Here is a 13423-nt window from a genome sequence, read left to right as displayed (position 1 = left end):
TAGGACATGTACCTGTCAGGCTTTTGAGTAGCCCTCCCACTACGTCGAAGTACTACTTGACGAGATTCTGATGAGTTAGGTTGTGTTTCAGTTGGGGTAAGAACAGTTCTTACAGATGAGGTAGAAGCTTCCTCACCCAACTTTTCTTCAAGCACAATTTTGCTTCTAGGTTTCGCATCCTTCATAAAGTCCTCCTCAAGGAAACGAGCATTCGTGCTAACGAAAGTCTTATCGTCCTCGGGACTATAGAAAGTAAAACCTTTGGTTTCCTTTGGATATCCTACAAACAGGCACAATTCTGACCTACTAGCCAACTTGCTAGTCTTTTGCCTCAGCACGTGTGCAGGGCAACCCCAAATTCGGATGCGGCCAAGATTCACTTTACGGCCAGTCCATCGTTCATAAGGAGTACCAGGAACCGTTTTGGACGGAACTTGGTTCAGAATGTAGGCGGCTGTTTCGAGGGCATATCCCCAAAAGGAAAGCGGGAGTGATGAGTAACTCATCATCGATCTAACCATCTCCATAAGAGTTCGGTTTCTTCTCTCTGACACTCCGTTTTGTTGAGGTGTGCCAGGTGCGGTAAGCTGAGAAGCGATACCTTCTTCTTTAAGAAAGTCATCGAACTCTCCAGACATATACTCACCACCTCGATCAGATCGAAGGGTTTTGATCACTTTGCCAGTTTGCTTTTCCACTAAAGCCCTAAAGACCTTAAATACGTTAAAGGTCTCGGATTTGTGTTTGAGCAAATAGACAAACCCATATCTTGAGTAATCATCAGTGAAGGTAACAAAGTATTCGTATCCTCCACGTGCCTGTTGGTTGAGCGGACCACATACATCAGAGTGTATTAGTTCCAGCAACTCAGTGGCTCTTCGACCCTTATCGGAGAAAGGTCGCTTAGTCATTTTTCCTTCTATGCAGGATTCACAAGTAGGTAGTGAACCTATTGCAGAGGCTTGGAGTGCACCGTCCCTCACAAGTCTCTTAATCCTATCTAGACTGATATGACCAAGTCTTAAGTGCCATAGGTATGTTGATTTTGTTAGATCGGAGGATTCAGAAAGTTTGATCCTCTTTGGCTCCCTAATTAGATCATTATCTATTTCGGTGTCTAAGATGGAAGGTTGAGTGGGATAAATGTAAAAAAGACCATTCTTCATACATGCATCAGTGACAAAAGAATTAGAAAAAGAAATACGAATTCCATTCTTTATAAACTTTAAACAATAATCTTGCTCTAAAAGTTGAGCAACAGATATTAAGTTTTTCCCAAAGGAAGAAACATAATAAACATTATTCAACTTTAAAGTGCGATCTTCAAAAGATAGCGTCACGGATCCCACAGCCTTCGCAGACACCACGCTCCCATCACCCCACTTGAAGCAGAAGTCGTCATCCTCTAAGCTTTTGCTTTTCCTAAAACCAGTTAAGGAGCAGCAAATATGGTTAGTAGCAGCGGAGTCAATAATCCACGATGATACATTATCAGCTACTAAACAAGCTTCAGTAATAAGTACAATACCTTTTACTTTTGTTTTGAGGTAGGCAGGACAGTTCCTACGCCAATGACCAGGCTCATTGCAGTGGTGGCACTTGTCGTTAGACTTGTCCACCTTCGGAGCCTTTGGCGCCTTCTTCTTCACTTGAACCTTGGGTTGGTTCTTCTTCTCGGCCTTGCGAGGTCTCTTCTTAGATCCAGAGGTGGAGGCAGTAGCATGTACCTCTCCTAGAGCCCTCTTTTTCTTAGTGAGTGCCTCAGCGGTTTGAAGTTCCTTCATGAGCTCGGTAACAGTGTACTCTAGCTTGTTCATGGAGTAATTCAACTTGAAGGTATCAAATGTTTCGGGGAGAGTTTCCAAGATCATATCTATTTTAGTCTCCCCATCAATCTCAGATCCAAGGATCTCCATTTCGTTTAGATAGCTAATGATCAGCATCATATGATCTCTAACGGGAGTTCCAGCCTTCATACGACAGTTCATGAATTGTCGGACCGCTTGTTGCCTAGCTTGACGTCCTTGCCCTCCAAATAGCTGAGCTTCTTGCCAGATTTTTTCTCTTATAGATTCGTCAACTTCATGCCAATCTTCGAAGTCGATAATTGACCCCTTCATTCTCGCCATATCGCCCAAAAACGTGCGAAACTTCTTTCCGTTAGTCCTTATAAGTTCTCCGTAAAAATCGAAATCCACTTTGAGTTTAATGCCCTGATTCCGAATTTTTATAATGTCTGCGATCCTCATGGGTCCTCTTGTCCTTTTCTTCTCCTTTTGTGCTGGCTTCGACATTTTGAATCTGTACAAATTAATCAAGTCGCCATTAAAGCATATAAAAATTATTTTTTTAAGAAAAACTGAACATGTCAAAATTATAGAACTTCATCACAATTTTATTAAAAAAAGACTACTGATAATAAAAATTAAAAATAATTGAATAAAGTAAAATTACCACAATTTATCAAACCCAAATTCCCTCCCCGTTTTTACGAATATATAACAAGTCATTATCATCTTGTGCAACATTATCACCACTGGCATGTAATCCTTTCATAGGAGTCAAGCATTCGAATAAGACATCACTATCATGAATATCATCTTGAATTTCGTTGGCGTAATCTTTACTTTACGTAGCGAATACGTGTGACCATCTTTCATCACTTTGACTCGCAACATAGAAAACTTGTTTCACATGTGTTGCCATAACATACGGATCTCGCTTGTGACCTAGCCTCTTCAACTTTACGAGTGTAGATCCATGTGAATTGTGTTTGACTCCTCCGTTTATCGCAACCCAATCACAAAGAAATATTGGCGTGCGAAAAGACACATAGTCGATTTCCCATATTTCTTTAATTACTCCATAATATATCAACTCAGAATTAACGGGATTTTTATCCTTAGCACTTGCATAGTGCATACTCTCTGCTAGCAAGCTGACTCCGCTATTCTGGGTGACCCTCTCGTTATCCCGCTCCATAGTGCTAAATCGTACACCATTTATGATATAACCAAAATGTTTGATGACTTGTGTACTTGGTATTCTTGATAAACTGCGTAGCGTGTCATGAACATCGGTTTCACCCCTAATCCGCATTTCAAACCAGTGAGGAAATTTCTGAACATGATCATCTTCTACTTGTCTTATCGATTTTTTATTCGATTTCTCTTCCAAAAGTTTCATATGTTCTCTGCATAATCCAATAAACTAAGGTTAAATACAAAACATGGGAAAGGTAGGAAAGCAATACATTTTTTTACTAACTTACTCAATGTAAGGCTGAACCAAAGTGGAGTTCGCTAGTATAGTCTGATGTGCTATGATAAGACTCTCATATGGAGCTGAATGAACTATCCCGCCACCTAAGCCTTTACTCACATTTAGATCTTCGACGTTGTTTTGGAGTCCGATAGCTTCAAGATCATGCAAGTATTCAGAACAAAATTCAAGAGATTCTTCAGCCACGTAACCTTCAACGATACATCCTACTGGTCGATTTCGGTTTCTAACATATCCCTTCAAGACTTTCATAAATCTTTCAAAAGGATACATCCAACGAAGATAAACATGTCCAAACAGTTTCAATTCTCTCACCAAATGCACTGTAAGATGGAGCATCACGTCGAAGAACGGTGGCGGAAAATATTGCTCCAATTTACACAATGTGACCTGAATATCGTTTTGGAGCAAATCTAGTATCGAAGTATCAACCACTTTGGAGCAAAGATTGTTGAAGAATGCACATAGCCTAATGAGAGCATCTCTCAATCCGTCCGGTAAGATTGACTCAATCGCCACTGGTAAAAGATGATGCATCAAGACATGACAATCATGCGACTTAAGCCCAAACAGTTTTAACTCGTCCATAGAAACATAACTATGGATATTTGCGGCGTAGCCTTCGGTGACCTTAATATCGAACAAAGTTTGACAAAACTTTTTTTTTAATATTTGTTAAAGTGAAAGAAGATGGTGGTAGGTACAATCGACCCCATCTCTTCTCTGGAGCTAATTTTTCTCAAATTCCAAGTCGTACCATGTCAAGCCGCGATAATACACAATCTTTAGTTTTTTCTGGGACATTCAGAAGTGTACCAACAATACTTTCACCAACATTTTTCTCAATGTGCATCACATCGAGATTGTGACGCACGAATAAATGTTTCCAATACTCCAATTCAAAAAAGATTGATTTCTTCTTCCAGCAATTTTTGTCGTACACCACCAGCTTGGGCTTGCTCTCCGTTGATTTCTTGCCACCGTATTTCTTCTTCACAATCTTTCCAAAAGGCTTAAAACGCATACGTGAGACTTTCTCAAGTATCTCAATCCCCGTTAATGGTCTTTTCGGTACACCAAACTCCTGTTTTCCATTGAACGCCTTCTTACATCTCCGGTATGGGTGACTGAATGGTAAAAATCGCCGATGACCCATATAGACAACTTTTTTTCCCGTGTTTCAAAAACTCGGTACCTTCTTTATCTTCTTCACATATCGGACATGCGTAATAGCCTTTCACAGAAGCGCCAGATAAATTACCTTACACTGGAAAATCATTTATCGTCCACATGAGAACAGCTCTAAGAGTGAATTCTTCTCCGGAGTATGCATCAAAAGCTTGGACACCATTTTCCCACAACTCTATAAGCTCGTCGATCAATGGAGCCAAATAAACATCAATGTCATTGCATGGTTGTTTCGGACCCGAAATGAGCAGCGACAATAACATGAATTGGCGTGTCATGCACAACCAAGGAGGAAGATTGTAAATAACTAGAAGTACCGGCCAACAACTATGTCTGCTGCTCTGAACGTTATGTGGGTTGATGCCATCTGCCGAAAGCGCAAGGCGTAGGTTCCTCGCCTCTTTACCGAATATCGATCACATCGAATCGATACGTTTCCATGATGGAGAATCTGTCGTATGACGTAGCTTTCCATCATCGATCCTTTGATTTGCATGCCAGGTTAAATCTTTAGCATGTGTAGAATTTTGGAACAAGCGAAGAAAACGAGGAATGATAGGAATGTGCCACAATACTTTTGCAGGGATCTTGGATGACTTCTCTTGACTGTTGGTGGTTTTCTTCCATCTGGATTCTGTACACACGGGACATTGTTCTAGAGAATCATATTCTTTACGGTAAAGAATGCAGTCGTTCCAACAAGCATGAATTTTAGTGTAACCAATACCAATAGTTGCTAGAATTTTCTTAGCAGCATATATGCTTGATGGCAACTGATTGTTTTCAGGCAAGACGTCTTTCAACAATCTAAGCAGTTCTGTAAACAAGACATGACTTGAACCATCCTTAGCTTTTAGATTGAATAATCTTACCAAGATCTACAACTTTGTATATTTGGCAATATAGAGGATTTTCTGTATCACTTAGTAGAGACTAAAGTCCTTCGGGATTATCAACTAGCTCATCTTGCAGATCATCAACCATTTCAGATATGTGGAGCATCAACATATACATCATTCTCTTCAGCCACCACGTTACCCTTTCCCTTTGTGAAATAACTTTCACCATGTGGGACCAGTGAATATAGCTCTTATCAATCCCATTGATGATCAAGTGATCTCTCAAAGTACAAATATTCACCTTTGGATAGTAGTTTCCACATTTAACACATGGACAATGAATTTCATTCACGTTCTCCCAAACAGTTTGACAATGGGTTAAAAAACTTTCTACGCCATTCACATATTGAATTGAAGTTCTAGGAGAGGAAATCCAAGACTTATCCATAATAAAACTATATAAAAAAACAAATTAAAACGATTTAATAATAAACTATGTCATATACGGAACCAAAATTTTCGACGAAATTCACGAAAATATAGACATGCTAACTTAAAAAATTGCCGATAGCATAACAAGTGCTACAAAATGTCAAAGATTAAAGTATCGCCATTGGAAAAAAAAAATTCAACGGTTGCATATTATACATGAATCTTGCAATGAGAGAAAAGAAAAGGTATGCCATACATGTATTACTTTTCTTCATTCAACCAATAAATAATAGAAACCTTACAAAAAAATAGAGATATCTATCACTTGTACACTTTGTTTAGTCAAACGAATTTCTTGATGGAAAGCTATAACATTCCCTCTAACTTTATAAAAAGAAAACAAGGGAAAAAAACTCATGATAATATTGGTATGAATATGCATAACCAAGTCATTTAAAATAGCCAAATATTTAGTCATATAAACTTCTTCTATTTATCAGTCTACAAATTTATTGATTACACAACAAAAAGTCTCAAATTATAGTGCTTTTTGAAAAAGACATCTACAAGGATCATGTAGATATGAGAAACGTGCATAAAAGCAACCCATTATTTTTTCAAAACATTTTTTTAAAAACAATCAACAATGCTTCCACCAAAGCTAACACATGATAACAAATGAACAAAGCTTCACCTGTAACTATAAATATATATCCTAACAAACAAAAAACATCAACAACTTCATACTAACCATTAACAATAACAGAGTCATGCTAAAATAAAAATAATAATAAAAAACCAACGACATGATGTACATATAAAAAGCTTACCTGCGTGTCTGAAGAGGTATTACAGACTCGGAATGCGATGGAGCGTCAAAATATACTGAAAAACACTACAACGACGTCACCGGGATAGATACTGCCAAAGAGGTCTGAATTTGTGATGAATGACCAGGAAAATATGAAAAAGAACCACATCATCGAGGTTAATAACATTCCTTACAACCAATTACACAACGAATTTAGAGATAAAATAATAAATAAAACAATCATAACCTGCCGACCGTGTACACGATGTTGGGCTGTACGAGTGGCTATTATGGACTCGAGAAACGGTGGCGAAGACCGACATCGAGAGACGGTGGCGAGCAGCGGCGGGGAGGGTTGTCGCGCAAAAGTGGCAGTGGCGACAACACTCGACGTTGAGTCTGTTTTGAGTCTAATAACGGAGCAGCTCTCGACGGATGACTCTCCACAGACGACTCTCGACGGACGGCTCTCGACAGCAAATAGCGGCGGCAAGATGTGGTTATTCACGTACGCACATACAGAGAAGTTGTTGCGCTGCAAGAGTTTGAGAAAATAAAAGGCCAAAGTACAAAACCTTAGAAGATTGTGTTTGATTAGTCAAAAACATTTAATTATAATCCTTTTTTTTCTTAGACTTTAATAATATTCTTTTTATACAGCCCACCAAATCTTTTACCTGATAAAAATGGGTCACGTGGATGGGCTTGATTCTTTATTATAGCGTATGAATAAAAAACACTATTGAAAGTCTTAAATACCCAAAAATTTACAGACTTTTAATTTCATGGCGCCTAATATTTAAACGCTAAGAGTAGTGTTTTGGACTTTTAAGCTCTTCTAAGCTATTGACAGAGAGTGGTGATCAACTCGAAATATAAAAATGCATAACTATCTGCAATATTCAGAATCAAACACATCCTTCGGAATTAGCAATCTACAAAACACAGAAAAAAGCCTATTGATTATGAATACACTATCAAATAACCTGAATCATCAAACAAAACGCAGAAAAAAAAACGAATACACTATCAAGTGTTGACATTAAATCAAACACATGGAGGGCCATATTTTTACAGCATGAAATCTAGATCTAATGGTTGATAATCTCACAATCAAAGAAAAAAAAATGTATAAAACAATTCAATCAGATAATAAAAAAAGCCCCCCTAACCTATCGACTATGTACACGATGTTGGGCTGTCAACGAGGAGCGGCTATTATGGACTCGAGAAACGGCGGTGAAGACCGACATCGAAAAACGGTGGCGAGCAGCGGAGGGGAGGGTTGTCGCGCAAAAGTGGCGCTGGCGACGACTCTTGACAGCAAACAGCGGCTCTCGGAGTTTGATAATGGAGCGGCTCTCGACGGACGACTCTCGACAGCCGCAAGATATTGAACTAAAAGCTGATGATTTTTTTTTATCATTATTTTGTGTCTTCTCTTCCACAGGAAGATGTGAACAAGCTTTTATGAATATGAGAGATGAGACTTATTGTGGAGGATCATTTTCTGCAATGAGGCACAGAGTGATGCAGAAAAGATGCGCAAGTTTGAGAAAATAAAACTGTAGAGTATTTCAAAGTGTATTTTTTTTCCCTCAGAGTTAAATAATATTACTTTTATCCATCCCACCAAATCTTTTACCTAATAAAAGTGGGCCACGTGGATGAGCTTGATTCTTTATTATAGCGCATGAATAAACAACGCTATTAAAAGTCTTCAATACCGAAAATTGTCTGACTTGTAATGGTGGTCTTATTTTAAACGCCATTAAATAGATATATAGCCACGTGGTGCTAAATAATTGGATTATTTTAATTTGATGGCGCTTAACATTTAAACACTTAGATTAGTTTTTTTGGATTTTTCTTCAGTTGCCGACGCGGCGATCTGCTATTCGTTTTCTTTTGTAAAAAGAAATTCAAAAATACAATAATTACTTTTAATGGCGTTTTTTTTTCACTAACGCCATTAAAAGCCATTTTTCTACTAGTGATTGTTGGAAAATGTTGGTATTTAATACCAAGTTAATGGCTTATTTGTGGCAACAATTTGAGTGGGGTCCACTCATCGGATTTGAATAATTCGAAGTGCTACGTATTCCTTGTAACGAGGGGTATAAGATTGAATATTTGTTTTCCAAAATCGGACCTAGGATGAATGAGAAATTGATGCTCAAAGTAGGCTTAAAAGAAACACATTCATGCTGTATTGTGGTAGTGGAATTGCAAGAGTCCCACATTGTTTTGGGATGCGTGTTGTGGTAGTGTATAAATACTATCCTCTATCTTTTAGTGGATAAGCAAGTGCGAGAGAGGGGAGTGTGGGTGAGTTAACTAAACACCTCACGCGCGCGCGCACACACACACGCTCGCCGTCGCCGAGCCGGGCCGGGCCGGGCCCGGGTCCGAGTTTCGGGTTTCGGGAATTTCTCGGTCTCGAAATTGGATTAGGCTTGGGCTTGGGCCTAATCGTTATCCTTTTTATTGCAATTTTATTTCCGCATTGGGCTTGGGCTTACGCTACCATGCATTCACGTAGACACTTTGCATGAGAGGAAAACGTCTGTCCTTTGAGCTACATTGTAACCTCTGACTCTTCAGAGTTGAAACCTCTCATTTATCTTAGGTAAAGAGGTATTATGGACCTTAATGGTGGACGTTTTTGAGAGCTAAAGCTCAGGTCTCTATGCCTATATAAGGTAGAGCTTTTCTCTCATTTCAACACACCTGAAGTGATATTTCCTTTTGATTCCCTACTGTTCCCTCTCTCTTAATGTTCCCATAAATTTTTTATTTCTTTCTTTTGTCCAAATTTGGTGATAGTTTAGCTTCGGTTCTAGTTCGTTGTTCGACGAACTCAGTGGTACCTTAGTTCGTCGAGATTGTCGTTGTATCCTGGAAAGCCTTGCTCAAGTGTTCCAGTACCGGTGGGAGAGCAACAAAGCTTCAAGGAAACTGTCCAACAGTCCTCAATATTTTCCTCTCCATTTTATCTTACTTTCTGTGAAGGTTTCTTATTTTATTGTTGTTCATCTTCATCTGATCAGTTGTAATTTTCTGTTAATTTATTTTGTTCTTCATAATAGTAATCTGTCTTTATTCCCGAAAATATATTATAATGTTTCTAACAATCTTGACGCTTTGTTTCTAAGACAGATTACTTACGGGAGCTTAAAATATTTTTTTCCGGATTATAACTTTAAACAATTTACTTATTAGGGTTGAATTCTTTTGTAGAAATGACAACCAACACGAATCTGAACAACAACCTGGTGGATGAGTCGGGAAATCCGATCAACACCAACGTGGATGTCTTGACAACCAATGTGCTGAACCCGAACATCGTGGTGCAACCACATGACCCAATGGCAGTTACGGCTCAGAACGGATCTGCGGGTCTTGTTCAATCAATGGCCAACATGGGCATGAACGGACCTGCGGGTCTTTCTCCCAATGGCGGTGCCGACCTGCGGGTCTTGCTCCCAGTAGAACAACATCTTTTGCTGCCACCTCTTGAAGTTCGTCCCATCAAACTTCCCCGGCTTCTCGGCCTTGTACGGTTCTTAACCGACGATCCGCATATGCTTCAGGCCGACGAAACCGATCCGAGGGTGAATATGGCATACCTCGCTTGGAAAGATGCTGACTATTTGTGTCGCAACTATGTGATGAATTGCCTTGCAGATTCTCTACACATTAAGTATAGCTCCAAACGGTCTTCCAAAGACTTGTGGGAGTCACTGGATCGGAAGTACAAGATCGAGGACGCGGGCTCAAAGAAGTATATCGTGGGCCGTTTCCTCGAATACAAAATGGTGGACAACAAGACGGTTGTCAGTCAAGTTCAAGAGCTACAACTTATCTTTCACAGATTCAAGCAGGAGGAATGACCATCAGCGGGTCGTTCCAAGTCGCCTCCGTCATTGAGAAGCTACCTTCGGGATGGAAGGACTTCAAGAACTACCTCAAGCACAAGCGAAAGGAGATGAGCCTTGAAGACCTGGTGGTTCGCCTCCGAATCGAGGAAGACAACCGTGGCTCAGACAAGAGATTCAAGATCACTTCTGAGAGAGCCAACGTGGTTGAGCATGGTGAAAACTCAAAGGGAAAGAAGCCCGCCAACAAGCTTGGATCTAAGGGGACCTCTTTCAAGAAGAAAAGCCAACACAAATTTATTGGCAAGTGCTTCAATTGCGACAAGGAAGGTCACCGCGCTGCGGATTGTCGAAAGCCAAAGGTGAGCAAGAAGGAGGCCAATGTTGTGGAAGTCGAAGGTGACGACAAGTTCTTCATCGCCATGGTCTCCGAGGTGAAACTGGTGGGATGCAACCCCAAGTCTTGGTGGCTAGATTCTGGTGCTACCTGTCACGTTTGCCACGAAAAGAGCACGTTTTGCTCTCTAGACGAGACTCCAACCGGGGAGAAGGTCTACATGGGAAACTCTTCCACCTCCGACATCATTGGGTGTTGGACATGTGATCCTCAAGCCGACTTCGGGGAAAGAGATGAAGTTGACCAATGTTCTCTATGTGCCCGACTTGAGGAGGAATTTAATTTCTGATTTTTTGCTTTGTAACCATGGTTTTAAGCTTGTCTTTGAGGGACAAAGGATTGTTGTTAGTAAGAACGGAATGTATGTTGGCAAGGGTTATGCTCAAGACAACATGTGGAAAATGAATGTAATCGCCATTCATGGCAAAGACAAAGTTAATGAGAATGCATCTACTTCCACGTATATGCTTGAGTCATCTAATTTATGGCATGTTAGACTTGGTCATGTGAATTTTGACATTTTGCGTAGATTAATTAATTTGGATTGTATCCCCAAATTTAATATTGACTCAAAACACAAATGTGAAATATGTGTTGAAGCAAAACTAACGAGAACATCCTTTCATAGTGTTGAAAGACAAAATGAATCACTTGAATGAACCCATACCGTTTTATGTGATTTAAAATTCATGCCAACGAGAGGTGGAAACAAATACTTTGTGACTTTCATTGACGATAGTACAAAATACTGTAATGTATACCTGCTTAAAAGTAAAGATGAAGCAATTGAAAAGTTTGCCATGTACAACTAGAAGTTGAGAATCAACTCAATAATAAAATAAAAGTGGTACGTAGTGACCGAGGAGGTGAATACGTTGAACCATTTGGTGCCTTCTGTGCACAACATGGAATTGTTCATGAGGTAACTCCCCCTTATTCTCCTCAATCGAACGGATTTGAATAGTTCGAAGTGCTACGTATTCTTTGTAACGAGGGGTATAAGATTGAATATTTGTTTGCCAAAATCGGACCTAGGATGAATGAGAAATTGATGCTCAAAGTAGGCTTAAAAGAAACACATTCATGTTGTGTTGTGGTAGTGGAATTGCAAGAGTCCCACATTGTTTTGGGATGCGTATTGTGGTAGTGTATAAATACTATCATCTATCCTTTAGTGTATAAGCAAGTGCGAGATAGGAGAGTGCGGGTGGGTTAACTTAACACCTCATGCGCTCGCGCGCGCGCACACACACACACACACGCCGCCGCCGAGACGAGCCAGGCCGGGCCGGGCCCGGGTCCGGGTTCCGGGTTTCGGGTTTGGGGAATGTCTCTCGGTCTCGGAATTGGATTGGGCTTGGGCTTGGGCCTAATCCTTATCCTTTTTATTGCAATTTCATTTCCGCATTGGACTTAGGCCTACGCTACCATGCATTCACGTAGACACTTTGCATCAGAGGAAAACGTCTGTCCTTTGAGCTCCATTGTAACCTCTGACTCTTCAGAGTTGAAACCTCTCATTTATCTGAGGTAAAGAGCTATTATGGACCTTAATGGTGGACGTTTTTGAGAGCTAAAGCTCAGGTCTCTGTGCCTATAAAAGGCAGAGCTTTTCTCTCATACATTTGAACACACCTGAAGTGATATTTCTTTCTGATTCCCTATTGTTCCCTCTCTCTTATTGTTCCCAGAAATTTTTTTCTTTCTTTCTTTTGTCCGAATTTGGTGATAGTTCAGCTTTGGTTCTAGTTCGTTGTGCGACGTACTCAGTGGTACCTTAGTTCGTCGAGATTGTTGTTGTATCCTGGGAAGCCTTGCTCAAGTGTTCCAGTACCGGTGGGAGAGCAACAAAGCTTCAAGAAAACTGTCCAACAGTCCTCGACATTTTCCTCTATGTTTTATCTTACTTTCGGTAAAGGTTTCTTATTTTATTGTTGTTCATCTTCATCCGATCAGTTGTAATTTTCTGTTAATTTATTTTATTCTTCATAATAGTAATCCGTCTTTATTTCCTAAAATATATTGTAATGTTTCTAACAGTGATATCGACTCATTTTTGCGTAATATTAAAATATATTATTATAATTAAATTAAACATATTAAAATTTAAAGTATTGAATAAAATTTTATAGTCAACCCATCTGAAAAAAATTCGTTTGCTATAATAAAAGTTAACCTAGGCTTACCAAATCTTCACTTTTGCACATAATAAATTATTTTAATTTTATTTTGCCATTTTTAGAATTGTATAAACCACTTCAATAAATGTATATCAGAAATTATAAATTAATTCTCTTAAACTCTTAAGCATTGCAAACTAACACGTTAAATATTTTGTTTCTTATTAATCGAAATCGATAGAGCCGCGTATATGTATATGATTATACGAATAATTAACAATAATCAAACTAACACGTTAAATATTTTGTTTCTTATTAATCGAAATACGCATGTGTGTTATTGTCAATAGTATCGCATATATGCTTAGGTTATAGTGTCGTGTATAGGCTAACTGATTATCAACTATTAAATCAAATTTGTTAAGAATACATAGCTGAGATTCACCAGCTCATTATGTGTTTAATGTAATTAGTCA

The 13423-nt window shown here is 39.2% G+C and overlaps 1 protein-coding gene across 1 annotated transcript; it reads right to left on the bottom strand.

Moving 5' to 3' along the window:
* Positions 1-2205: 2205 nt before the first annotated feature.
* On the bottom strand, positions 2206-4733 carry LOC149397664 (uncharacterized). The gene is made up of 6 exons (XM_089614309.1): positions 4549-4733; positions 4040-4409; positions 3272-3912; positions 3107-3193; positions 2863-2986; positions 2206-2301 (listed from the first exon to the last, which is right to left on the bottom strand). Exons 1-6 carry the CDS (start codon positions 4731-4733, stop codon positions 2206-2208), a joined length of 1503 nt encoding a protein of 500 aa, XP_089470435.1.
* Positions 4734-13423: the final 8690 nt, after the last annotated feature.

This window comes from Urtica dioica, chromosome 5 (assembly GCF_054948205.1).
Source record: "Urtica dioica subsp. dioica isolate 48M chromosome 5, U.dioica_male_clone48M_v1_H2, whole genome shotgun sequence".
Taxonomy (NCBI): domain Eukaryota; kingdom Viridiplantae; phylum Streptophyta; class Magnoliopsida; order Rosales; family Urticaceae; genus Urtica; species Urtica dioica.
Note: the sequence above shows the minus strand (reverse complement) of the source record. Positions and strands in the feature narration are given on the sequence as shown.